The sequence below is a fragment of the Lampetra fluviatilis genome, chromosome 61 (genome assembly GCF_964198595.1).
Source record: "Lampetra fluviatilis chromosome 61, kcLamFluv1.1, whole genome shotgun sequence".
NCBI lineage: Eukaryota > Metazoa > Chordata > Hyperoartia > Petromyzontiformes > Petromyzontidae > Lampetra > Lampetra fluviatilis.
Window position 1 is genome coordinate 3,843,821 of NC_136335.1, and position 26,750 is coordinate 3,870,570.

General features: G+C 56.7%; 1 protein-coding gene across 2 annotated transcripts; it reads left to right on the forward strand.

Annotated features, from left to right (window-relative positions):
* The first annotated feature begins 1,610 nt into the window (after positions 1 to 1,610).
* On the forward strand, positions 1,611 to 26,282 carry LOC144951207 (bromodomain-containing protein 3-like). 2 transcript variants are annotated; one of them, XM_078881355.1, is made up of 12 exons: positions 1,611 to 1,751; positions 2,572 to 2,810; positions 9,359 to 9,496; positions 10,331 to 10,469; positions 13,438 to 14,210; positions 14,568 to 15,014; positions 19,188 to 19,316; positions 21,530 to 21,754; positions 23,544 to 23,800; positions 24,497 to 24,825; positions 25,108 to 25,251; positions 25,838 to 26,282. In XM_078881355.1, the coding sequence occupies exons 2-12, from the start codon at positions 2,607 to 2,609 to the stop codon at positions 25,948 to 25,950; spliced, it is 2,898 nt and encodes a 965-aa protein (XP_078737481.1). In that variant the 5' UTR covers positions 1,611 to 1,751; positions 2,572 to 2,606; the 3' UTR covers positions 25,951 to 26,282. The 2 variants fall into 2 exon arrangements, with proteins under 2 accessions (XP_078737481.1, XP_078737480.1); XM_078881354.1 differs by lacking the exon at positions 1,611 to 1,751 and adding an exon at positions 1,781 to 1,939.
* Positions 26,283 to 26,750: the final 468 nt, after the last annotated feature.

The following is a 26,750-nucleotide window of genomic DNA, read 5'->3' on the forward strand; positions in this document are numbered from 1 at the left end:
CCTCACCTATCCCCCACTCCCCCCTCACCTATCCCCCACTCCCCCCTCACCTATCCCCCACTCCCCCCTCACCTATCCCCCATTGCCCCCTCACCTATCCCCCACTCCCCCCCTCACCTACCCCCCACTCCCCCCTCACCTACCCCCCATTGCCCCCTCACCTACCCCCCATTGCCCCCTCACCTACCCCCCACTCCCCCCCTCACCTATCCCCCATTGCCCCCCTCACCTATCCCCCACTCCCCCCTCACCTACCCCCCACTGCCCCCTCACCTACCCCCCATTGCCCCCTCACCTACCCCCCCACTCCCCCCTCACCTACCCCCCACTCCCCCCTCACCTACCCCCCACTCCCCCCTCACCTATCCCCCACTCCCCCCTCACCTATCCCCCACTCCCCCCTCACCTACCCCCCCACTCCCCCCTCACCTACCCCCCACTCCCCCCTCACCTACCCCCCCACTCCCCCCTCACCTATCCCCCACTGCCCCCCTCACCTACCCCCCACTCCCCCCTCACCTACCCCCCACACCCCCCCTCACCTATCCCCCACTGCCCCCTCACCTACCCCCCACTCCCCCCTCACCTACCCCCCACTCCCCCTTCACCTATCCCCCACTGCCCCCTCACCTACCCCCCACTCCCCCCTCACCTATCCCCCACTGCCCCCTCACCTACCCCCCACTCCCCCCTCACCTACCCCCCACTCCCCCCTCACCTATCCCCCACTGCCCCCTCACCTACCCCCCACTCCCCCCTCACCTATCCCCCACTGCCCCCTCACCTACCCCCCACTCCCCCCCTCACCTACCCCCCACTCCCCCCTCACCTATCCCCCACTCCCCCCTCACCTACCCCCCATTGCCCCCTCACCTATCCCCCACTCCCCCCTCACCTATCCCCCACTCCCCCCCTCACCTACCCCCCACCCCCCCCTCACCTATCCCCCACTCCCCCCTCACTTACCCCCCCATTGCCCCCTCACCTACCCCCCACTCCCCCCTCATCTATCCCCCACTCCCCCCTCACCTACCCCCCACTCCCCCCTCACCTACCCTCACTGCCCCCTCACCTATTCCCCACTGCCCCCTCACCTACCCCCCACTCCCCCCTCACCTACCCCCACTCCCCCCTCACCTACCCCCCACTCCCCCCTCACCTACCCCCCACTCCCCCCTCACCTATCTCCCACTCCCCCCTCACCTACCCCCTCACCTATCCCCCACTCCCCCCTCACCTATCCCCCACTCCCCCCTCACCTATCACCCATTGCCCCCTCACCTATCCCCCCACTCACCTACCCCCCACTCCCCCCTCACCTATCCCCCACTCCCCCCTCACCTACCCCCTCACCTATCCCCCACTCCCCCCTCACCTATCCCCCACTCCCCCCTCACCTATCACCCACTGCCCCCTCACCTATCCCCCCACTCACCTACCCCCCACTCCCCCCTCACCCATCCCCCACTGCCCCCCCGCCCCCCCGTTTGAATTTCCCGCGCGTGCGCGTGCTGGCCGCGTCACGTGGACGACGCCGGCCAATGGGCGCGCGGCAGGGAGGAGGAGGCGGCTCACAATGGCGCGGCGGCTCTAGCCCCGCTCGTCGCGACTCCCGCCGATCGGACACCGCCGCTCCCTCCCTACCCGCGCCGCCGCGCTCAGCACCCCCCGTGCCGATCGCCCCGCAAGCCCCGTCTCCCTCCCCACCCAACGCCGCCGTCGTCGTTGTCACCTCCCCCCCCCCGCCTCAGGTTCGCTTCGCCCCCCTCGCCCGACCCCCGCGCCGCGCGCCTTGCCGCCATTTCGTCTCTTCCCCCAACTCGGCGTCGCCTTCTGCCTCGTCCCCTCGTCTCCCCCTCCTCCTCCTGGCGGCCTCGGTCTCCTCCTTCTCCTCAGCGCCGCCTCGTTCCCCGCGCGGCGAACGCGCTCGGCGGACGAGGTGCGCGGCGCTGCGAGGCCCAGCGGTGGGACGGGGGGGGGGGGGGTGCAGGCAGGGGGCCCTCGGCTAGTTTCTCTGCCGGGATCGCGCGACCTGATCCCGCGGGAGCCGCCGCGCTGGTCCCGTCTAGGCCGCGCCGGGGTCACGGGCCCCGCGTCTTTCCCGCCCGCAACGCGTCTCGGGCTCTCGGGTCGCACGGCGACCGCGAGTCGCTTGCGGTGAAGCGGCTAATGTTGTGGTTTGTGTGCGTTCTCCTCACAACCACAACCCCTACCCAACCACGACCCCTACCCCCTGAACCCCACGGGGTCGTGCTGCTCTTTAGCCCCCAGGCGCTGTTGCTGCTGATGGCGGGACAGTGAGGCAGTAAAGCGGCTGTCTCCACAGCCCTCATCTTTCCCCTCTCTCCCTCCCCTCTCTCTCTTCTCATCCATCCCTTCTCCTTGCACCGATCCCCCTCCTCTGCTTCCCACTCGCGTCCCCTAAAACTCGCCCGCTCCCCTCTCTCCTGTCGTTGCCTCTTCCCCGCTACGTCCCCCTCCCAGCTCATCTCTCAACTCCTCTCTCCCTCCCGTCCACCGTTCCCTCCTTGTCCTCTCCTCTCTGTCTCTCTTCCCGCCTCTGCTCCACAGCTCTCCCCTCTCCTGGCCTCTCCTCCCTCGGGACCATGGAGCAGCCCGCGCCGCCGCAGCCCGCGCCCAAGGCCGGCGGCCCGAACCCGCCGCCTCCCGAGACGAGCAACCCGGCCAAGCCGGGCAGACTCACCAACCAGCTGCAGTACCTGGCCAAGGTGGTACTCAAGGCCCTGTGGAAACACCAGTTCGCGTGGCCCTTCCACACGCCCGTGGACACAGTCAAGCTCAATCTTCCGGTAGGGATGGGATTCCTCCGTGGGTCAGAGCCTGCCCGACCGACCGCCCGCACTCCACCCCCACAACTTTCACTCGTCTCATGCTGGGATTGGGGTTTGGTTTTTGTTTGCACGCTTGCTAGCTGAGCAAAGGATCAAACAACGTCAATCAACCAAGAGCACGATGGAAGTTGTAACTGACCGGCGTTAACGATATTAATTTTGGAGCTTTTTTTGGAGCTTTCGTGACTACAGGAATTATTCTTTGGTTCTTTCGGTGAAATGCGTGACTTTACCGGCGTTAACGAGTTTCCTGAATTGAGCAGCGATTTTGAGAGGTGGGCAACTTTTGCCAGGGGCCGCGACGCATTTGGTCAACTACGTGTATTGGGTTTGACAGCATTGATGGGGTGTTTTCACATTTGTGTATTGTCAGGGGCTGCACTAAAGGCCACCAGGGGCCGCTAGGGGCTCGCGTAAGGAATTCCAAAGTGGAGTCGTGTGATGGACAAAGTGTTGTGACCTGCAGTTGCAGCGGTTAAACACAATGTGTTGTGGGATGAAATGAAGCGGTCGGTGCCCAGTCGACTCGAGTCCTCAATATGGGTGCACCAATCGACGGGCGAAGTTCCAAAGGAATAGTAACCATGGTAGTAGCTACAGAAGAGTGATGAGAAGGTGATTTGACCCGCTGGTTGAGCAGTTGACTGGTGGCCAAACCAGCGACTGCATTGAAAACAAAGACTTTTTTTTAAAAATGTAAAGGTGCAGCACTGAAATGTTTTTGCTTCATCACTGTTGGTGGAACGACCTCCACTCGAGGGTGCTCTAGAGAGCCACGGTTACGAGATGTTAACTACCTCGCCTGGTGTACAGGAGGTCGGTTGGTTCGATCCCGACCCTGACGCCTGCTGCTGTGTATTGGGAGTTTGCGTGTCTCATCATCATCACGGTGGCTAGGAGATGTTAACTACCTCGCCTGGTGTGCAGGAGGTCGGTTGGCTCGATCCCGACCCTGACGGCCTGCTGCTGTATATTTGGAGTTTGTGTGTCTCTCTCTCTCTCATCATCATCACGGTGGCTAGGAGATGTTAACTACCTCGCCTGGTGTGCAGGAGGTCGTGGGTTCGATCCCGACCCTGACGCCTGCTGCTGTATATTTGGAATTTGCGTGTCTCTCCCGGTGGTCACGTGGATTTTTCTCCGGATCTTCAGTTTTTCGTCCACATTTATAATGAACGTGTGTGTAGAGTATTTGGCTGCAATACATTTCCACGTGATAAGCCACTTGTTTGAGCCATCATTTGTGATAGCAAGGTCGCTTCTGAAAAAGAGTTATATAGCTCTGTGGGCCTTACCTGGTAAAATTAAAAAAAGTTTATTTTTAACTTAATAACTTTGGCTTACCTTTTCCGCACCGGCCAGATGTATTTTAAAGCACAGATCGAGTAGTGGCAACATTTAAAAGTTGGCAGCGATGCTCAGGGTTCACCGCGTTTTGTCATCATCTCTGCTTTTCAGCAGAAACAAAATGTGCAAGTGGGCTGACGTTTCACTTTGCTCTGCTATGCAGAAGGGCCATTTCCCCGAAACGTCAGCCTTTTGTATAAGTTTGTGTCGTATGGCATTTGCTCTTGTGGAATGTGGTGAGCAGTTGAAGATGTGGGGGGGAGGGTGCAGTCTGTTCCTGAAGAGTCGCAACGATTTCACTCCCCGGCACTGAGTCGATGCAGTTCATAATCGACAAGTGGATGGCGATTCCAATCTCTTGTTGTGATGTAAATGGGAGCGATAAAAAAAAATCTTACAATGCAGTTAATGACGAGAGCAAATAATCCACTTTAAACTCTGTTCCCTCTGAAGTGTGTCCCACGAGGATAATTTTATTTCCCAATAATAACGGAGGCGCTCGCTGCAGATTTGCGTAAATTATTTCCACCCCCCGGCCCTCGTCTGCACCCACCTCTCGCTAGGAGAGAAGTGTAAACCTCTCGTGTCCATACTTGTGGTTTCTGTCTTGTATACTGCTTTTTTTTTTAATACAAGCATAGTTGCTGAGAACAGGCGATCTCAGTAGTTGTGTGGCCACCGCTTATTGCACAGGTTCGCCGTTCGAATCCAGCGGGCTGCCTTGGTAAATACTGCAATGCGTATTAACCGTAAACAACAAAAAACTACGCGCCGTAGGTCACGTTGGGCGTTCAAGATCTCATGACGTAATTCGAAAAAGACTCAGAAGGCATTGTGCACGCCGGCGTGACGGTCCAAGTTTTCGAAATGTGAAAAAATGTACCTGCAAATTTCCTAACTGTAAAAGCCACATCACAGCATCGCTCCCGACTGGCAGACTGTCCCCATCTGTGAAACACACAGCGCCTTTTGTCATTGCCTTGCGCAATAAGAATATTGTGAATACCACGTGCAGGAGCCCTCCTGGAAATTTCGTGAGATTCATTCAGGAATTTCCTGGATGAATCACAGGCATTATGTTTTATGTCATACAGGATGGCCCAAAAGTCAGGATCGTACAGGGATATTACATTTATATTAACAAGTGACAAATGGCTATTTCATTTATTTTAACGACTGCCATTGACATTCATGCACGCATGAATTGTCTTTTGAAATAAATTAAGGACTTTTTTAAGTTTACAGGAGTAATCTTTGAACATTCATTGATTATGCTTCATCTCAATTCTCGAGCTTTCTAAATGCCACCTAAAAAATGAAGAAGAAAAATAGGCATTAATAACGGATGAAATATTAAAGAATTAACAATTAAAATGCTCATCTTCTTGGTTCTTTCGGTAAAGTCACGTAGAAGGGAAATAATCAAATAATAAAAATAAAACATAATAAAATAATTCTCACGACGTTTCGGCCACAACGCAAGAAGACGTCCTCAGGTGAAGACCAGGTCTGTCGGGGAGACAGCGTCTGAATGAAACAACACCACGCTTGGAGCGTATATTTAAGCTGGGTTGGAAGGGGGGAAGGGCGCCGAAACGTCGTGAGAATTATTTGATTATGTTTTATTTTTATTATTTTATTATTTCCCTTCTACGTGACTTTACCGAAAGAACCAAGAAGATGAAGCCCTGCAGTCACGAAAGCTTTAAGTCGAAAATTAAAATGCTTTAATGCCAGTGTTCAAATAGATTAAATAACCTCACGTATCCTGACTTTTGGGCCACCCTGTATATTGGCGAATTAAGAAGAAGACCATTGGCCAGATGGTGGGAGACTGAGGCCAGAACCTGGAGTTCCCTGCAGCATCTGTGGTATCTGGTAGAGGGTGGAGAGCTTTGGTAGCTATGAGATGCGGAGTCATCAACAGCTTTGGCCGTGGTGGCTTCTTGATCTTCGAGATTTATTTCCCTTCCAAACCCTCTAGTTCAGCGAAGTGGCTTATCACATGGAAATGTATAACAGCCAAATTACTCTTCTTGGTTCTTTCGGTAAAGTCACGTAGAATTGAAATAATAAAATAAAAAAATTTAACATAATTTTTTTATGTTTTAGAATGGAAATAATAAAATAATAAAAATAAAACATAATCAAATAATTTATTATGTTTTAATTGTATTATTTCAATTCTACGTGACTTTACCGAAAGAACCAAGAAGATGAATCCCTGCAGTCACGAAAGCTTTAAATCGAAAGCCAAATTACTCTAAGTGCATAATGTTGATTCTAAATGTGGAGGGAAAAGCCAGAGAACCCGGAGAAAAATCCACGCCACCACAGGGAGAACATGCAAACTCCAAATATACAGCAGGCGTCAGGGTCGGGATCGAACCCACGACCTCCTGCATACCAGGCGAGGCAGATAACATCTCGCCATCGTGGCACCCCAATTTAGCGACCGTTACCAACCCTATCATTGCCGCACATCCACGGGTCCAAAAACCCATCGTTAGTGGCGGCAGCAGTCTGTTTAAATTGTGTAAAACTTACGAAATGCAACCCTGGGGAGGGGGGGGGGATTAAGATAACGGATGAATGTGAATAAGCAGACAAGAGCCTGAACACGTGAAAATGCAATGAAATAACTTGTAGATCTGTCTCCCTATGCAACGTGCCACTAGGCATCGATAAATGCATCGTTTTCATACTATATTGTAAAACAAGTTTTGCTGCCTGATGCACGGGTGGGCAAGTGCTCTGTGGTAACACCACCGTGTATCCCGTGCAAATGCTCGGGCAGTGCCAGTTTAACCCTTTAAATAACTTGTAGATCCATCTCCCTGTTGAACGTTCCACAAGGCATCCAGCGATGCATGGGTTTGACAATTAAATTAGATTGAAAAAATTCCTGTTACAACGCGCGCATCGGATGCTGATGGAACAACGGAGATGAGCAATGCAAAATGAGAGGGACAAGCAGACAAAGCGTGAGCGCAAAACATAGCGGGGTCGGACAGTACAAGTGATGCGGAGCAAACGAGATCGACAGCACATATGAGAGAATATAACATGTTGTACCCATCTTCTTGGTTCTTTTGGTAAAGTCACGTAGAAGGGAAGTAATAAAATAATACAAATAAAACATAATAAAATAATTCTCACGACGTTTCGGCCACAACGCAAAGAGCAGCCGTCCTGCTTGCGTTGTGGCCGAAACGTCGTGAGAATTATTTTATTATGTTTTATTATTTTATTACTTCCCTTCTACGTGACTTTACCGAAAGAACCAAGAAGATGAATCCCTGCAGTCACGAAAGCTTTAAATCGAAATTTAAATGTTGTACCCACTGTGTGTGTGTGCCACCCAACGGGAAGGGAAGTCGAGTCAAGGATGTCATGCAGATGGTGGGGATGAGAGGGTGATAATGAGCGGGGGCGGGGAAGAGTGGAGGATGAAGCAAGCAGTGGTGAGCTCGCGTCTGCTTTTACAGGGGGGGGGAGGCAGGGAGAGGCGAGGGACCTCAGGGTTGGGGGGTTGCCACAAAAGCCACGTGATTTACGGAGGCTTGTGCCGATTGAGATGAGATAGAGATGTATAGATGAGAGGAGAGGGACTCGGGAGTGGTTGGCGGGGGGGAGGGGCACACACAAGTTGCGTGATTTGCGCTGCTTTAGATGGAGAGATATTGATTCGATTCTTGGGTATGGCAATATGTTCAGGCGCTGAATGCCATTGTTGAGGTCTGCCAGCCACGAGAGGTTTTCAGGAGAGAGTTTATAGTGTTGCTGGTCATCTGTTAAAAGAGAACTACAGGGATTCATATTCTTAGGTTTTTTCGGTAAAGTCACGTAGGTAAAAAATAAAAATTTATAAAAGTAAAATAAAATAAAAATCACGACGTTTCGGAGGCAACACAAGCTTCCGTCTTCAGGCGGAACCGTCACAGCCACGACAGCTGTATCAAGTAAATGAGAGATTACAAGAGCTACCACTCCGTATATATAATGGTTGAAGAGGGGGAGGGCCAAATCTAGAAAGAACTACAGGGGTTTACTACGTGGTCCATAGTTTGGGTCTTTAGTTTTTACATTCGTGAAGGAGATGTGCGCATCGTCCTTTCGATCTTGTGATGCGGTTGATGGTTACACAACCGGTGTCTTCCGGGAGGGTGATGTTTGGGTGATGTTTGGGGTCTCGAATGGGGGAGGTGTTTATTCTGGACATCCACGTTGTTCCATTTCGTTGGCCAGTGTTCCTCCAGATCCGAGTGAGACTATAGATATATGGATGAGAGGGGAGGGATTCGGAGTGGGGGTGGCCACACGGAAGGTGCATGATTTATAGGAAGCTCGAGCTGATTGAGATACAGAAAATATAAGACAGATAATATGAATGAGACTTGTGCTGGCGATGGACTGTACAAATGACGCGGAATAGTCCACCTGGGCTTGCGAGTTCATTTTTCTGGGTGAACGGAGGCAGTGGCAGTGGTGTTGGGGATTTAAGAAACCTGCCCCCATCGTTTCAACTGCGCGCGCCGGGAGATTGAACCGGACCGGCGAGTTGTTAGATTGCAGTTCCGGTCGTGTGCTGCTCACCGTGGCACCACTGGCAGCTCCCAATTGGCTTCCCAGTTTGAACGGTAAACGCGGCGTGTTTTCTGCTCGATATTTCAATAGGCGCAGGTCATCTTAATCCGATACGTTGGCTTTCACGACCGGTGTCACGATTCATAGTTCGTTTCTTTTGGGTTAGGTCGTGCAGGTACGTAATGCCAATATTTTAATTATAATTACGTGTAGAACTTGGCATTGTAGCTACACGATCTAGCCCCGAAAGTAACCAAATGATGCGGGCCACATGTTTAACGGTTGTTTTGTGCGGTTATCAGTAACGGAACTTAAAGTGATTTGTAACAGCCCCGATGAACGGGAGGCGAGGGGAATCGTTATCAGACGAGGCCCGCGTTTGCGAAGGAGACGGACCGCCCGCGCGCATGATGCAGCAATCGGTATGACAGTAAAAACGTTCAGTTGAGTCTGATCCGTGACCCCTGAATCGGGGGGCGGGAGGGGGGGGGATATAGGGCCCGATCGTCAGGCGAGCTCCTCCACCGTGCAAGGATTTGCGCGAACGAGCTGCGGTGTTTCTGTGCGCGCAGGATTACTACGAGATCATCAAGAACCCCATGGACATGGGGACCATCAAGAAGCGGCTCGAGTCCAACTACTACTGGACGGCAGTGGAGTGCATCCAGGACTTCAGCACCATGTTTACAAACTGCTACATCTACAACAGGGTGAGCGTCGCACACTCGCCCACCCCGCGCAGGCCACAGCTTTAGCCCTGTCGAGGTAAACGGGCGCGGTGCAAGAGTGCCGTACACACGATCAATGTACGCACTATCGGTGCAAGAGTCCCGTGTGCACGTTCGGTGCACGAGTGCGGTGCGTACATGTGGCGTCGCGTTTGCTAGAACAGCCGGAGCGATTTCCCGCTCGAATGAGCGTCTGAGTACAGCCCTGAGTCGGTGGTGGTGATTCTCCATTCCTATGGCGGAGACAAACTATAATACTCACTTGCAAGTCGGTGCTGCATCGCCTTGTGCCACACAGGGACAGCTGTCATTGCTTGGGGGGGGACCCCTTGGCTAAGCAAGAGGGACCGCAACAGCACATTTAGAATGATGGAGATGGGACGTGTGATGCTAAGTGCTTTGAGATTGCAGAGCCATTGAAGTGCCCTTTGCAAATCTATTTTCCTTATGAGGGTGAATACGCTGTGCGTGGACCAGTTGCTACCCTGGGACCCCCCTTACAAACGAGATGAATTCCATCTCAAAGGATTTTCAAGATGAAATGTTTTTGATTAAAAAAAAATCTAATTCTTTTTCCATTTAAAGCTTTCGTGACTGCAGGGATTCATCTTCTTGGTTCTTTCGGTAAAGTCACGTAGAAGGGAAAATATTATTCTTATTTTATTATTTCCCTTCTACGTGACTTTACCTAAAGAACCAAGAAGAAAAATCTTAATTCGTTGGAGCTCGCTCCGCTTGTGCTGGCCTTGTGGTCGTATCGCTGGCGTCTCACCTCACCGCCCCCCTCCCCTCCACCACCTCCCCACTCGCCACCAGCCGAGCGACGACATCGTGCTGATGGCGCAAAGCCTGGAGAAGTTCTTCCTGCAGAAGGTGGCAGAGATGCCCCAGGATGAGATTGAGCTGCAGCAGCCGGCGCCCAAGGCAGCCAAGGGCCGCGGCCGCAAGAACACCGGTGAGTACGGCCGGCCGGCCGGTAAGCCGCGGAGAAACCGGCACTCTGAACGGGGACGGCTGCTTGCGTTATTATGTTTTTAAATCCTTTATATTAAGTTAACTTGCTTGCTTGCTTGCGCGCTTACGACCGTGCAAATCTTTCGGTCGTTTTTTAACCCACTTCCCGTGATCCAATCGAGCTGACATTTTGCACACAGACTCGTTGTGCGTGACAATGTATTTTCGTGAGAAAAAAAATTCCAAAATTTTTCACTTTTTAGGAAAAAATTTTTTTCATATTTAATTTAAAATACCAATGTGATAAAAATTAAACTCTTACTCAAGAAAAACAGAAATGAATAATAAAATAAAACCGATGCCACGCATATAAAGGATTTATAGTGAAAAACTTTGTTTTTACCTTCTACGTGACTTTACCTTCTACGTGACTTTACCGAAAGAACCAAGAAGATGTTTGGGCAACTTCATTAAAGAGTGGGAGGAAACTGGAGCACTCTGAGAGAAAAACCCTTGTGCGTGAGGGGGGAGTTATCCCTCGATCTACAACAATTGCCACAAGCTCTGTGGGTCCTATAATGGGATGTTTGACCAACTCGGCGAACGGCGTGAAACTGGAGCGCCCAGAGAGAACCATTGCGCGCGAGGGCATAACGTTCGATCCCCAGATGAAGATTAACCACTTGCTGTGCTGCCATCACCCTGGAAGGTCAGGACAGAGGCGACCTCGACACCCCCCGTGGTAGGGAGTCTTTGAGGGACCCACCAACCCTCGTAATCTGAGGCCGGGATTCGAACACGATTTATTGGTTCTTCGTTAACCTAAGCCGCCCCGTGTCCTAACTGCACGCACTTCAAACTAAGCCTCCTCAAGTTATGTGTGTATGTATGAACGTTGAACTTTCACACCGCGCTAATCAGAGGTGCCGTGTTGAGTCTATGGGCAGTGTTGAGTCTATGGGCAGCGTTGAGTCTATGGGCAGCGTTGAGTCTATGGGCAGCGTTGAGTCTATGGGCAGTGTTGAGTCTATGGGCAGTGTTGAGTTTCTGGGCAGTGTTGAGTCTATGGGCAGTGTTGAGTCTCTGGGCAGTGTTGAGTCTATGGGCAGTGTTGAGTCTATGAGCAGTGTTGAGTCTATGGGCAGTGTTGAGTCTATGGGCAGTGTTGAGTCTATGGGCAGTGTTGAGTCTATGGGCAGTGTTGAGTCTATGGGCAGTTTTGAGTCTAAGGGCAGTGTTGAGTCTATGGGCAGTGTTGAGTCTATGGGCAGTGTTGAGTCTATGGGCAGTGTTGAGTCTATGGGCAGTGTTGAGTCTATGGGCAGTGTTGAGTCTATGGGCAGTGTTGAGTCTATGGGCAGTTTTGAGTCTAAGGGCAGTGTTGAGTCTATGGGCAGTGTTGAGTCTATGGGCAGTGTTGAGTCTATGGGCAGTGTTGAGTCTATGGGCAGTTTTGAGTCTATGGGCAGTGTTGAGTCTATGGGCAGTGTTGAGTCTATGGGCAGTTTTGAGTCTAAGGGCAGTGTTGAGTCTATGGGCAGTGTTGAGTCTATGGGCAGTGTTGAGTCTATGGGCAGTGTTGAGTCTATGGGCAGTGTTGAGTCTATGGGCAGTGTTGAGTCTATGGGCAGTGTTGAGTCTATGGCCAGTGTTGAGTCTATGGGCAGTGTTGAGTCTCTGGGCAGTGTTGAGTCTATGGCCAGTGTTGAGTCTATGGGCAGTGTTGAGTCTCTGGGCAGTGTTGAGTAGTGTTAGTCTATGGGCAGTGTTGAGCCTTGGGCATTATGTATGTTGAACTTTTTTGGTACCGTACGTAGCCAACCGTGTTAAATCAGTTTGAAAGAAACGAGTTTTCAATATAGATTTAAAAGTGCATAGCTCCAATGGCTTCCTCCTTGCACACAGTTAAACTAAGCCCCCTTGTGTCTTATCCCCTCGGCTAGAGCAGCTCTCCACAGTAAACTTGGGCGCCCCTTGCCCCTCCCCTTGTCCCCTATCCCCTCAGCTACAGCTCCTCCCCACAGCGGCTGCTGATTTATTTGCCTCTCAAGAGGCCTTAACCAGGCCTCCCTCACTCGCTCACTCCCCCCGCTCTCCTCGTGCCAAACCTCACGATGGCCTATCCCTGCAACCCACGATCCTTGACGTGCGTCGATAGAACGGGGACTGAAACTAGATTACGGCACGGTTGCAACGCACGCATTAGATGGCATCCTGGGTTCTGGTATAGAAGCCAGGGCAGCGGGTCGCGCTCTGGACGTTGGTGAATCCCGTCTCGGAGCGACAGTCTTCTGCATTACCAGTGAATTTCATCTCTCCGTCTCTTTGAGTCGGCCAGTGGCGATTGAGGAGTTTCAGGAGTGTGTGGGCGAGTGGAGAACGGAGGTTTTTTTTGTTTGTTACACATCCCATCAGCCAAACGACGTTCCTTGCCGAAGTGCATTTGTTTGGCAGCATTGGTTAAATACGAGACAAACTGGCGAACCAATGCTGGTGAACTGTTGGATTTCTATAAGCAAGGATTGGTTTTGAAATTCAGCGTCTCATCAGCAGAGCCAGGCTCGCTTAAATGAATGCTGGTGAACTGCCAAATGTTTATAGACAAGGACCCTCCTCATGGATATGGGATCTACTTTGACGCAAAACTTGTTAAATATGCAACACAGCGTCGTCATCGGCGACCTTGTGGACGATGTAAGATACCTGCTTCCATTTAAAGCTTTCGTGACTGCAGGGATTCATCTTCTTGGTTCTTTCGGTGACTTTCTTTCGGTGACTTGACCGAAAGAACCAACAAGATGAATACCTCTTCCTTCACCTGTCTAATCCTCGTGGGACAGAGTCTTGAGACTCGACGATAATTACAATCGTTACTGCTGCTCACCAGGTCTAACATTGACCTGCCGCCGTTGCCTTGCGTCACCGAGCAAGCTCTGACCGCGATCGCTGTGCCCTGTGCCGTGTTTCAGCAACCAGCGTGGAGTCACAGAGCCCGGAGGAGGAGGCCCAGGGGGGCCCATCCGCCCCGCAAAGGGGGGCCGCCCCTACGTCCACCCGGCCTCCCCGCGCCGCCTCCGCCGCCGCGGCCGCCTCGGCCGCCTCCTCGGGGGGGTCCACCCCCACGTCGGTAGCGCCCGCCCAGACGCCCGCCCCCCAGCCCAACCACGCGTCGCCCGCCTCCCCCCCCGGCACCCCCGCCCACGCCCCGGCCGCCCCCGCGCCCGCCCCCCAGGTCCCAAAAGCCGCCGCCCCGCAGCCCGCCCGGGCGGGCCCCCAGCAGAGCCCCCGGGGGGGAGGCCCTCAGGGCGCCAGGGGTGGGGGCCCTCAGGCGGCCAGGGGCGGGGGGGGCCCTCAGGGGGCCAGGGGCGGGGGGGGCCCTCAGGGAGCGAGGGGCGGCGGGGGACCTCAGGCGGCGAGGGGCGGGGGCCCCCAGGGAGCGAGGGGCGGCGGGGGCCCCCAGGGAGCGAGGGGCGGGGGACCCCAGGCGGCGAGGGGCGGAACCCCGCAGGGCCCCAGGGCGGCGGCCCAGCTGACGCCGCAGGTCGGGCCCCAGGCGGCGCAGCGGGTGGTGTCGACGCGGCCCCCCTTGCCCCGCCCGGCGCCCCCTCCCAGCTCCGCGCCGCCCCCCGCGCAGCAGCTGAGGCCCGTGGCGGGTGCGGGGACGTCGGCGCCGGCAGGGCCTGCGGTGACGTCGACGTCCGTGCCCACGCTGGGGCAGGTGCCGGCGCAACCCGTGTCAAAGGTGCCGGCCCCGCTCGCATCACCCGCGATGCCGCTCGCGTTGAACCGCACGGACGAGCCGCAATGTGACAAGCTCGCACCCGTCGCCCTCCTACCCACACTCAACCATGCTCGCCACCCATGAGCCACCACGTTCTCGCCACCCACAATTCCGCCGCACTTTCTCTGCACGTAACGTACCGTGCATGCCGCACACACGGGAGGCGTTGAAATTAGCACGGTTGGCTACGTACACGCACGTGTACAGATGGATGCACGCCGCCGCAGATGACCTCTCTTCATCGGCGGTCGCTGGAAGCTCCCCCGAGTGATCCCCCCACCAACTCCCTGTATGCGTCCCCCGCCTCCCTTGTCGCAGGTGAAGAAGGGCGTGAAGCGGAAAGCTGACACCACCACGCCCATGCCGAGCACCACGCCTCCCGAGAGCGGCGAGGCCTCCCCTCCTGCCGCCGCCGACTTCAAACCGACCAAGGCGCCTGCCCGCAAGGAGGGCGGCCGCGGCAAGGCCCGCAAGGAGATGCCCGACTCTCAGCAGGCGGCTGCCGCCGCAGCAGCAGCGGCGGCCGTGGCGGCCGCTGCAGCCGCGGCCGTGGCAGCTTCCGTCCCGTCCCCGCCCGCCAGCAAGAAGAGCAAACTCCCGGCGCCCGAGCAGCTGAAGCACTGCAGCTCCATCCTGAAGGAGATGTTCGCCAAGAAGCACGCGGCCTACGCATGGCCCTTCTACAAGCCTGTGGACGCGGACGCGCTGGGCCTGCACGACTACCACGACATCATCAAGCACCCCATGGACCTCAGCACCATCAAGGTGAGATGCTTTCGTCGCCCTCGCCCTTCCCTGGCGAATGTTCGCTCGCTCGTTGGACGTGCGAGTTTGCCCGGCGCAAGCGTTCCGTGTTGAGTGTTGTGCTGGCTCTGGTGGTTATGCACGGCAAACCAAAATCACAAGAAGAGCCATTTTTTTTTTATTCGCTAAAAAAACTATTTCGAGAGCTGCCAATGCACATGAGAATACGCGAGACGGTGGCCCTCAATAAATAACATCACGAAGCACTCGTCGAAGAGACACAAGTTGCCGACCCCTGGGCTGGGGCCCAGGCTGCCAAGTGGGGCTCGGCATAAACCGGAGCAAACGCAGAAAGCGTCGCCGCTTTGCAGCGCGTGAGCCCGACAAGCAGAGGTCGCAAACGGGTTTTGATTCCTTACCCGTACCCGGCCGCACCAGGGTCGCAAACGGGTACCCGTACCATACCCGATACCCGGCTACCCGTACCCGGCCGGGTATCGGATCGGGTACGGGTACCCGATTGCGACCTCTGGGATGAAGCCATGTTGCAGGCGCGGGTGGGTTGATTCTAGGAACTTGAATTGTGAGAAGAGACAAGACGTTGGGAAATGAGTGACAAACAGTTACTCACCAGTGATTCACTGCCTACCCGTACCAGGCCGCACCAGGGTCGCATACGTGTACCCGTACCCGGCCTGGTACGGGTAGACGGGTATCGGGTAGGGTACGGGTATCGGGTACCCGATTGCGACCTCTGCCGACAAGTGGAGACGCCAGTCGGGAGAGAGAGACGCGACAGAGTGGCGTTGAAGCCAGCGGGCAGCTGTTGCAACACGGACCGCGGGGGTCAAAGTTCGATAAAACGAAAGAGGTAGACCAGAGCAAGGTGGGGGCAGCAGTTGCAGAATGCTCGGCTCCAAACGTGTGAGATGTATTATACCCTACCTCGCCTGGTGTGCAGAAGGTCGTGGGTTCGATCCCGCCCCTGACGCCTGCTGCTGTATATTTGGAGTTTGCGTCTCTCTCTCTCTCATCATCATCACGGGGGCTAGGAGATGTTAACTACCTCGCCTGGTATACAGGTGGTCGTGGGTTCGATCCCGACCCTGACGCCTGCTGCTGTATATTTGGAGTTTGCGTCTCTCTCTCTATCATCATCATCACGGTGGCTAGGAGATGTTGACTACCTCGCCTGGTGTACAGGAGGTCGTGGGTTCGATCCCGACCCTGACGCCTGCTGCTGTATATTTGGAGTCTGCGTGTCTCTCTATCATCATCATCATCATCACGGTGGCTAGGAGATGTTGACTACCTCGCCTGGTGTGCAGGAGGTCGTGGGTTCGATCCCGACCCTGACGCCTGCTGCTGTATATTTGGAGTTTGCGTCTCTCTCTCATCATCATCATCACGGTGGCTAGGAGATGTTGACTACCTCGCCTGGTATACAGGTGGTCGTGGGTTCGATCCCGACCCTGACGCCTGCTGCTGTATATTTGGAGTTTGCGTCTCTCTCTCATCATCATCATCACGGTGGCTAGGAGATGTTGACTACCTCGCCTGGTGTGCAGGAGGTCGTGGGTTCGATCCCGACCCTGACGCCTGCTGCTGTATATTTGGAGTTTGCGTCTCTCTCTCATCATCATCATCACGGTGGCTAGGAGATGTTGACTACCTCGCCTGGTGTGCAGGAGGTCGTGGGTTCGATCCCGACCCTGACGCCTGCTGCTGTATATTTGGAGTTTGCGTCTCTCTCTCTCATCATCACGGTGGCTAGGAGATGTTAACTACCTCGCCTGGTATGCAGGTGGTCGTGGGTTCGATCCCGACCCTGACGCCTGCTGCTGTATATTTGGAGTTTGCGTCTCTCTCTCTCATCATCACGGTGGCTAGGAGATGTTAACTACCTCGCCTGGTATGCAGGTGGTCGTGGGTTCGATCCCGACCCTGATGCCTGCTGCTGTATATTTGGAGTTTGCGTCTCTCTCTCTCATCATCACAGTGGCTAGGAGATGTTAACTACCTCGCCTGGTATGCAGGTGGTCGTGGGTTCGATCCCGACCCTGATGCCTGCTGCTGTATATTTGGAGTCTGCGTGTCTCTCTCTCATCATCATCACGGTGGCTAGGAGATGTTGACTACCTCGCCTGGTGTGCAGGAGGTCGTGGGTTCGATCCCGATCCTGACGCCTGCTGCTGTATATTTGGAGTTTGCGTCTCTCTCTCTCATCATCACGGTGGCTAGGAGATGTTAACTACCTCGCCTGGTATGCAGGTGGTCGTGGGTTCGATCCTGACCCTGACGCCTGCTGCTGTATATTTGGAGTTTGCGTCTCTCTCATCATCACGGTGGCTAGGAGATGTTAACTACCTCGCCTGGTATGCAGGTGGTCGTGGGTTCGATCCCGACCCTGACGCCTGCTGCTGTATATTTGGAGTTTGCGTCTCTCTCTCTCATCATCACGGTGGCTAGGAGATGTTAACTACCTCGCCTGGTATGCAGGTGGTCGTGGGTTCGATCCCAACCTTGACGCCTGCTGCTGTATATTTGGAGTTGCGTGTCTCTCTCTCATCATCATCACGGTGGCTAGGAGATGTTGACTACCTCGCCTGGTGTGCAGGAGGTCGTGGGTTCGATCCCGATCCTGACGCCTGCTGCTGTATATTTGGAGTTTGCGTCTCTCTCTCTCTCATCATCACGGTGGCTAGGAGATGTTAACTACCGCGCCTGGTATGCAGGAGGTCGTGGGTTCGATCCCGACCCTGATGCCTGCTGCTGTATATTTGGAGTTGGCGTGTCTCTTTCCGAGTGGTTGTGGATTTTTCTCTGCGGGTGCTCCGTTTTTTTTCTCCCCGCATTTAGAATTGACGTGCGTTTTGAGTTTTTGGATGCTGCTATAAATTTCCACCCGATGATGAGCCACTTTGTTGAGCTTTCATATGTGGCCAGGTCGCTTCTGAAAAAGAACAATGTAGCTCAGTGGATAAAATAAAAATAGTTTAAATAGTTTATAGGTCGTGTTGAGTCAGTAGGCGTACGCAGCCTGCCGTGAAGCTTGGTTCAGAAAGATCGCGGTCGTTCGTCAAACGTAACGAGCAGCGACGCGCGGAGTTCAAGTTCATGTATTTGGTGTAGCCCTGTGAGCCATTCGGCTCTTGAATCAGGTGCAACCGCAACAAGCAAAAAATAAAAATATGAACAAGAAAACATCTTAAAGTGAATATGTGACTGAGTGCAAACAGAAAATCCAAGAAAAGACAGCAAAATATTGCAGAAAAAACACCGTACACCAACGCTGTGTGCAAAAATCCCAGTGGGATGCAAGTCAAACAACCAACAACAACCACAAGACAACTTAGATTAAGGCCATCAGTCTAACTCTGTACGACAACAAACAAACATGGCCAAACTTTTCGAAATCACCAAAATAAAGCCATGAAAGCAATGAAACAGCGATCATAGGAACTGTGACGGAATTTTCACAATAAACAACATAAACAACATGTACCACCAAAACCCTGCAGCCATAGCTGGCTGCATGAGTCACTCCACAACAGCAGGAGCATCATTCGGAGTATTATAATTTTTCAATGCACCTTTAAGATCGGCACACTAAATCAAAACACAGATCATACTTTGCAGCGATCATCCGGAGCGAAACATTTTATTTTAGGCCACTGAATAGCACTGGCAGCTAGGGGTATACAACTCCTCTAGAGAGACGCATGCTGGCAATTAGACTGAAACAGAGGAATACGCTGATTGGAGAACACACACTGGTGAATGACACAATAGTGATCTTCATCCAGAAGTGGCATTACACCGAGAGATGAAAAGAAGAACATGCAACAGATTTAGAGAAGTCACGCAGGTTAAATGACGCCTTTCAAAGTGTGAAGAAAAGTCGATGGGGCTCGGTTCAGGTTGCGTCACGGCCAAAAGGGACGATGGCCGACGGTCGAAAGTAATAACGGAGCGGCAACCACGGAACACAACGTGTCCGAGAGAAACCCGTCCACCTGGGAGACGGAGCGGTGAAATCAACTCGTGTGCCCAGGTAGGTGCTGGGCGTGCGGCGACGACGCCATTGGGTGTATTTCATCCAGCAGTGGATTGACCGTGGCCGATGATGATGACGATGATGACGATGATGATGATGACGACGACGATGACACGTGGGTTTCCCGCTCTGCGCAGCACAAGATGGACGGACGCGAGTACCAGGACGCGCAGGAGTTTGCGAGCGACGTGCGTCTCATGTTCTCCAACTGCTACAAGTACAACCCGCCCGACCACGAGGTGGTGGCCATGGCGCGCAAGCTGCAGGTACAGACAGCCACTTGGAGCCACGCAGGGGTCACTGGGGGCCTCTGGGAGACACGCAGGGGCCACTGGGGTCACTGGGAGACACGCGGGAGACACGCGGGGGTCACTGGGAGACACGCGGGGGTCACTGGGAGACACGCGGGGGTCGCTGGGAGACACGCGGGGGTCGCTGGGAGACACGCGGGGGCCACTGGGAGACACGCGGGGGTCGCTGGGAGACACGCGGGGGTCACTGGGAGACACGCGGGGGCCACTGGGAGACACGCGGGGGTCGCTGGGAGACACGCGGGGGTCACTGGGAGACACGCGGGGGCCACTGGGAGACACGCGGGAGCCGCTGGGAGACACGCGGGGGTCACTGGGAGACACGCGGGGGTCACTGGGAGACACGCGGGGGCCACTGGGAGACACGCGGGGGCCGCTGGGAGACACGCGGGGGTCGCTGGGAGACACGCGGGGGCCACTGGGAGATGCGGGGGTCACTGGGAGACACGCGGGGGTCGCTGGGAGACACGCGGGGGTCGCTGGGAGACACGCGGGGGCCGCTGGGAGACACGCGGGGGTCACTGGGAGACACGCGGGGGTCGCTGGGAGACACGCGGGGGTCGCTGGGAGACACGCGGGGGCCACTGGGAGACACGCGGGGGCCACTGGGAGACACGCGGGGGTCACTGGGAGACACGCGGGGGTCACTGGGAGACACGCGGGGGTCACTGGGAGGTACGCGGGGGTCACTGGGAGACACTCGGGGGTCGCTGGGAGACACGCGGGGGTCGCTGGGAGACACGCGGGGGCCGCTGGGAGACGCGGGGGCCACTGGGGGTCACTGGGAGACACTTGGGTCGCTGGGAGACACGCGGGGGCCACTGGGGGTCACTGGGAGACACTTGGGTCGCTGGGAGACACGCGGGGGCCACTGCGTGCCATACACTGCAGGATCACCTCCCTTCTTCCCTCTCACCGCTCCATTTTGGAATTCCCTCCTACGGTCCATTTCCCCCCCGTCGCGCGTAACAACCTCGCTCAATTCATGGCCCTTGCCACACTTTCATATATTACTGCTCTTAATAGCCCGTTTTTGTTGTTCGCCACGTGATGTTGTGGGCTTTTTGGGCCTGTGCTCAATATTAGAAATAAAAAAACTAAAGAATAAGAGCCACCTGCTCCCATTTGCTCCACCGTCATCTCAGTGGTGTGGTGGTGGTGGCGGTGATGGTGGTGGTGGCGGTGGTGGTGGTGGTGGTGGTGGCGTCGTGTGCGAGTAGCGGTGGCGCACAGTGGTTAGCACACCGCTTCGATCTCGGCGACCCGAGTTAAATTTCCGCTCGCCGTCCTTGGCCTCCCCTAGGCCGAGTTAGTCGTTAATGATGACCTGGTGCTACACGGGAACGGAATATGAATATTTATTTATACCGCAGGAGGAGGAATGCGATGACCTACGAAGCCCTTTTTCACAGATGTCCAGTCGGGGCGGGTAAGAACGTGACAACGAACAATACAAAAAACTTAATAGTAGTGTAAAGTACAAGAAAGGTAAACAAATCTTCCAAACGCGTACAAATTTAACGAAACCATCCTACCAGGCAAAACCCACTGAGGTATTAACTTATTTTTCCGAAGTGACCTGTCCATCGCAAATGATAGCTGAACTGAGTGACGTATCACTTGGACATTTAGAGACAAAGGCAGCCAGCACGTGGCAGAGGTCGCAACCGGGTACCCGATACCCGTACCCTACCCGATACCCGGCTACCCGTACCCGGCCGGGTACGGGTACCCGTTTGCGACCCTGGTGCGGCCGGGTACGGGTACAGGTAGACCGTGAGTCACTGGTGAGTCACCGTTTGTCACTCATTTCCCAACGTCTTGTCTCTTCTCACAATTCAAGTTCCTAGAATCAACCCACCCGCGCCTGCAACGTGGCTTCATCCCAGAGGTCGCAATCGGGTACCCGTACCCTACCCGTACCTGGCCGGGTATCGGGTAGGGTACGGGTACCCGTTTTCGACCCTGGTGCGGCCGGGTACGGCTAAGGAATCAAAACCCGTTTGCGACCTCTGGGATGTGGTACTGCTGCTGCTGGCCACCCACCCCTTTGCGTGCCGTGGGCCCGGTCCTCCGTCGGCGCCGCTCGCAAGCGCACGCTTGCCCCAGCGGGCCCGTTAAATCGCGCGCGGTGGGGGCGGGGGGCGGGTTCCGTGTTTTTTCCCCAGGACATGTTCGAAATGCGCTTCGCCAAGATGCCCGACGAGGCCGGGGGGGGCGCCAGCCCGGCCCAGCCCCCCGCGGCGCCACCCCCTCCCCCCGAGCCGGTGTTGCCGACCTCGGAGAGCGAGAGCACCGAGGAGAGCAGTGCGGAGAGCGAGAGCTCGGACGAGAGCGAGAAGGAGCGAGCGAACCGCCTCGCCGAGCTACAGGAGCAGGTGTCTTGTGTGCGTGTACGTGCACGTGTGTCCACCGTCCTGCATGTCCACTCACCTGCGTGTGTCCACTCACCTGTGCGTGTCCACCGTCCTGCTCGTCCACTCACCTGTGCGTGTGTCCACCGTCCTGCTCGTCCACTCACCTGTGCGTGTGTCCACCGTCCTGCTCGTCCACTCACCTGTGCGTGTGTCCACCGTCCTGCTCGTCCACTCACCTGTGCGTGTGTCCACCGTCCTGCTCGTCCACTCACCTGTGCGTGTGTCCACCGTCCTGCTCGTCCACTCACCTGTGCGTGTGTCCACCGTCCTGCTCGTCCACTCACCTGTGCGTGTGTCCACCGTCCTGCTCGTCCACTCACCTGTGCGTGTGTCCACCGTCCTGCTCGTCCACTCACCTGTGCGTGTGTCCACCGTCCTGCTCGTCCACTCACCTGTGCGTGTTTCCACCGTCCTGCTCGTCCACTCACCTGTGCGTGTGTCCACCGTCCTGCTCGTCCACTCACCTGTGCGTGTGTCCACCGTCCTGCTCGTCCACTCACCTGTGCGTGTGTCCACCGTTCTGCTCGTCCACTCACCTGTGCGTGTGTCCACCGTCCTGCGTGTCCACTCAACTGCATGTCCACTCACCTGTTTGTCCACAGTCCTGCGTGTCCACTCACCTGTGTGTGTCCACTCACCTGTGTGTCCACTCACCTGTGTGTGTCCACTCACCTGCGTGTCCACTCACCTGTGTGTGTCCACTCACCTGTTTGTCCACTCACCTGTGTGTCCACTCACCTGTGTGTCCACTCACCTGTGTGTCCACTCACCTGTGTGTCCACTCACCTGTGTGTGTCCACTCACCTGTGTGTCCACTCACCTGTGTGTGTCCACTCACCTGCGTGTGTCCACTCACCTGCGTGTGTCCACTCACCTGTGTGTCCACTCACCTGTGTGTCCACTCACCTGCGTGTGTCCACTCACCTGTGTGTCCACTCACCTGCGTGTCCACTCACCTGCGTGTCCACTCACCTGTGTGTCCACTCACCTGCGTGTGTCCACTCACCTGTGTGTCCACTCACCTGCGTGTCCACTCACCTGCGTGTCCACTCACCTGTGTGTCCACTCACCTGTGTGTCCACCGTTCTGCTTGTCCACTCACCTGCTTGTCCACTGACCTGTTTGTCCACCGTCCTGCCCGTCCACCCAACCACGCGCGACTGTGCGTTGACCTTGCCCCGCTCATCGTTGTGGCCGCACTCGCATCCACCACAGCGGAGAGTGGGGTCCCTGATCCCGTGTGATGGGCGGGTGATCCACCCTCACTTAATCACCAGAGATCCGTGCAGATCCAGGGCACGGGGTGACCCCCTCCTCCAGGGCACGGTGACCCCCTCCTCATGGGGACGGTGACCCCTCAATGGCACGGTGACCCCACTGAGCTATAGCTCATTGGGCCTTGCCTGGTAAAATGAAAATAGTTTTCACAAAGACAACCAGCGATCAGTTTAGCAGTGGGGGGGGGGGGGTCTCACTCCGAATGATCAAAGCACGGTTGTGCTTTTCGCGTAAGGCTTATACACTAACGCACGTACCGGGTCGTAAGAAACGCGAACATCTTTTGCCATCGTCATACGTGACAATGACACGCGCGACCGACACGCGTCCGTACGACCCAACGTGCAACTCGCGCGCTGTGGCCTCGCCCGCTCCTGCCGTCCAAAAACTGTGCTCCGTGTCGCCTCCCCCATCCCGCCCTTGCGCGACCCCTGCTCCCATCGCACTGCCCCCCGCCCCCACCCCGCCCTCCCCTCCTCCCGAGCAGCTAAAGGCTCTGCACGAGCAGCTGGCGGCGCTGTCGCAACCTCCCGTGTCGAAGCCGAAGAAGAAGCGAGAGAAAAAGGACAAGGACAAGAAGCGCAAGGACAAGGCGGCCGACAAGGCCAAGAAGGAGGAGGCAGACGAGGGCGACAAGAAGGGCGGCGGTGGCGGCGGCGGCGGCGCCATCGCCAAGGGTGGCAAGGCCAAGCCAGGGCTGCCCAAGAAGGCGGCGCCCGCCAAGACCGGCACGGCCGCGAGCAGGTGGGGACGGTGCCCGTCGACTCGGTTGGGTTGCCGTGTAACACCCTCCCCCCACCCACCCAGCCCTTAACCCCCCTCACTCCTCGTCACCTCTACCCCCGTGGCCCCTTTCATTCCTCCTCGGTGGACACGACGGCCGCCAGTTTTTTTTTTCCACTGGCGCAAGCGAGCCGTGCTGGTGGGACAGCGCGTGTGCGCAGGCCCCTGGCGAGGGCTCGGGTGACGCGGGGTGGTTTTTTCCGGCGACACGCTGTTGACGTGTCCCTGCGGTCGCGCGTTTACCGCTCGTAGCAAAGGCTCGTGGCTCGGATCTGGCAGGACACGCCCTGGTTATCGGTGCGGTGCGTTGGCTGCACAAACACGCGCACCGTCTGCTTCGCAGCGGCCGTTATCCATCCTGTGGGGGGAATATTTTTTTGTTTAAACGAGTAGCAGGCCATTGTGTAGTGGTCCATGTTTGAAAAACGACGCGGCTAATTACTCAATTGTCTTTGGGCACGGCAACATCGCCCCCTACTGGCAGTCTACATCTGCCTTCGTGGCACCGCTGCGCTACAGGAATGGCACGAGCGTTAACTTACTTGCGGGGGCAGGCGCCACCCGTGTCGTTGACCCGCCGGTGACACGAGTCTCACTTCCGCTACCCGCCAACCTCCCCCCCCCCCCCCTCACCACCGTCTCGCGATGCCCACGCAGGCCGACCCGGAAGGCCAAGGCGGGCGCGGCCTCCGCGGGCGGCGGTGGCGGCGCGGCCGCGGCGGCGCCCGCCTTCGACTCGGACGAGGAGGAGGACTCGCGGCCGATGACCTATGACGAGAAGCGGCAGTTGAGCCTGGACATCAACAAGCTGCCGGGCGACAAGCTGGGCCGCGTGGTGCACATCATCCAGTCGCGCGAGCCCTCGCTGCGCGAGTCCAACCCTGACGAGATCGAGATCGACTTCGAGACGCTGAAGCCGTCGACGCTGCGCGAGCTCGAGCGATACGTCGTGTCGTGCCTGCGCAAGAAGCCCAGCAAGCCCTTCAGTGAGTCGGCCGGCTCGTGCCCGTGGCTCCGTGCGTGGGACAAAGATTCCCCGTGTAGCCTTTAACAGACCGTTGTTGGGGTAAGTGCTGTTAGCGGAGCAGCAGCAGCAGCTATTGAGGCCTGGCACACACGGCGCCTTTGTTGGGACGGATGGAGATTGGTCCACCTTCTCCTGGCGAGCCTCCTGGACGCCTATGGGAAGGCAGTTTCGCAAGATTTGTATATGCGGTCCACCAACGAATCTGTTCTTCGCGTGCGTGTGTCTTTGCGTACGTGAGCAGGTAAGAAGGCGGGGAAGCTGAAGGCCGAGATTCAGGAGAAGAAGCGTGAGCTGGAGAAGCGACTGCAGGATGTGAGCGGACAGCTCAACCCCGGCGCAACCGGCGCCACCGCCGCCGGCGCCGCGGCCAAGAAGCCCAAGAAAGGTGCGACAGCGGGGGGGGCGGGGCGAGGGGGGGCGGGGCGAGGGTGGGGGCGGGGTGGGGGCGGGGCGAGGGGGGGCGGGGCGAGGCAGGGCGAGGGGGGGGGCGGGGCGAGGGGGGTTGGCGGTCTAGAAATGTCGTAAGTCCGGTCTAAGATAATGGAACAGTGGGAGTGGAATAAGCAGAAAGAGCCGTGTGGTGACCTGCAGTGTGGTGACCTGCCGTGTGGTGGTGGTTGAACATTGTGGACTAGATGAGTCCTCAACATGGGCTTGGTTTGGGCTCGGCGCAGCAAATAGCTGGTGGGTGACCATCCGTGCCGTGAAGGCGCTGCCGGTGCTCAGGTGTGCCAGTGGAAAAGCGGCGTTTGCGGCCTCTCAGTGTGATTGGGCCTCCCCTAAGTTGACTCCGCATCAAATGAGTAGCTGGTGCGGTGTGTAGTAAACTTCGCCACTGGGGAGACAAAGGCGGCCGGGTGTGGTGCTGGCCACCCCACCCGCTCGTGTGCCGTGCCGGCCTTCACAGGTGCTCGCCCCGACAGCCTGTAGCCAGTCGTGTGCGTGTCTAATGCCTGCTGCGCTTTCCTCAGACGGTGGGGGCGAGGCCGGCGGCCGTCTCAGCGCCAGCAGCAGCAGCTCCTCCGCCTCGGAGAGCTCCAGCTCCAGCGGCTCCAGCTCCTCGGAGACCAGCGACTCCGAGTGAAGCTCCGGCCCTGCTTGTGCTCCCCCCATCGCCCCCCCCCCCCGCCCGCCCCGCCAACCCCGGCCCCGCGTGCCGTTGGGTCCTCCCGCGTCACGACCGCGCGCGTTGCCGCACCCGGCAACGGCGGCGGCGCCACTTCCACGCGCGACGCGTCGCGACAACCATGGTGCTCTCGCTCGCTCGCTCGCCCGCCCGCCCCCTCGCTCGGTGCCCCGCCCGTTCCGTCACGGCGCCCGCCAGCGCCACAACCGCCGCCCCGGGGACGCCATCCTCCGCCGCCGGGCGTCTCCGCTTCCTTGGGCCGCCCGCCCGCCGCCGCCGCCGCCGCCGCCGCCGCCGCCGCCGCCACCGCCAGGGCTTCAACGGTCACGCGGCGGTGCTTGGGGTGGCGGGGGGAGGCAGATGGGGGGGGAAGTGGGGGGGTCGGGTGGGGGGGTGGGCGAGCAGTGGGTAGCGCAGCCAGTCGCCCGTGCGAGCGTCGGGGGAGAGCGCAAATCAAACGGGCGCAGCTGCCCCGTGCCGCTGAGTTTGGGAATCGTCAGTGAGTCCTCGCGCACTGGCGGTCGGTTGGGGGGGAATTGTGAGGGGGGGGGGTGAGTGATGTCCCCCCACCACCCTCCACCGCCCCCCCACGGGGCACCTCCGAGCTACAGCGGTGGCCACAGGTTTTAAACAAAATGTAAGAGAGGTGACGACCGTCGGCTTTTTATTCCTTTTTAGATTGTGCATGGTGACGCTTTCATTACCGCTGTGGTTTCATTTTTTTATTATTATAATTATGACGATCGTTATCGCTCTGG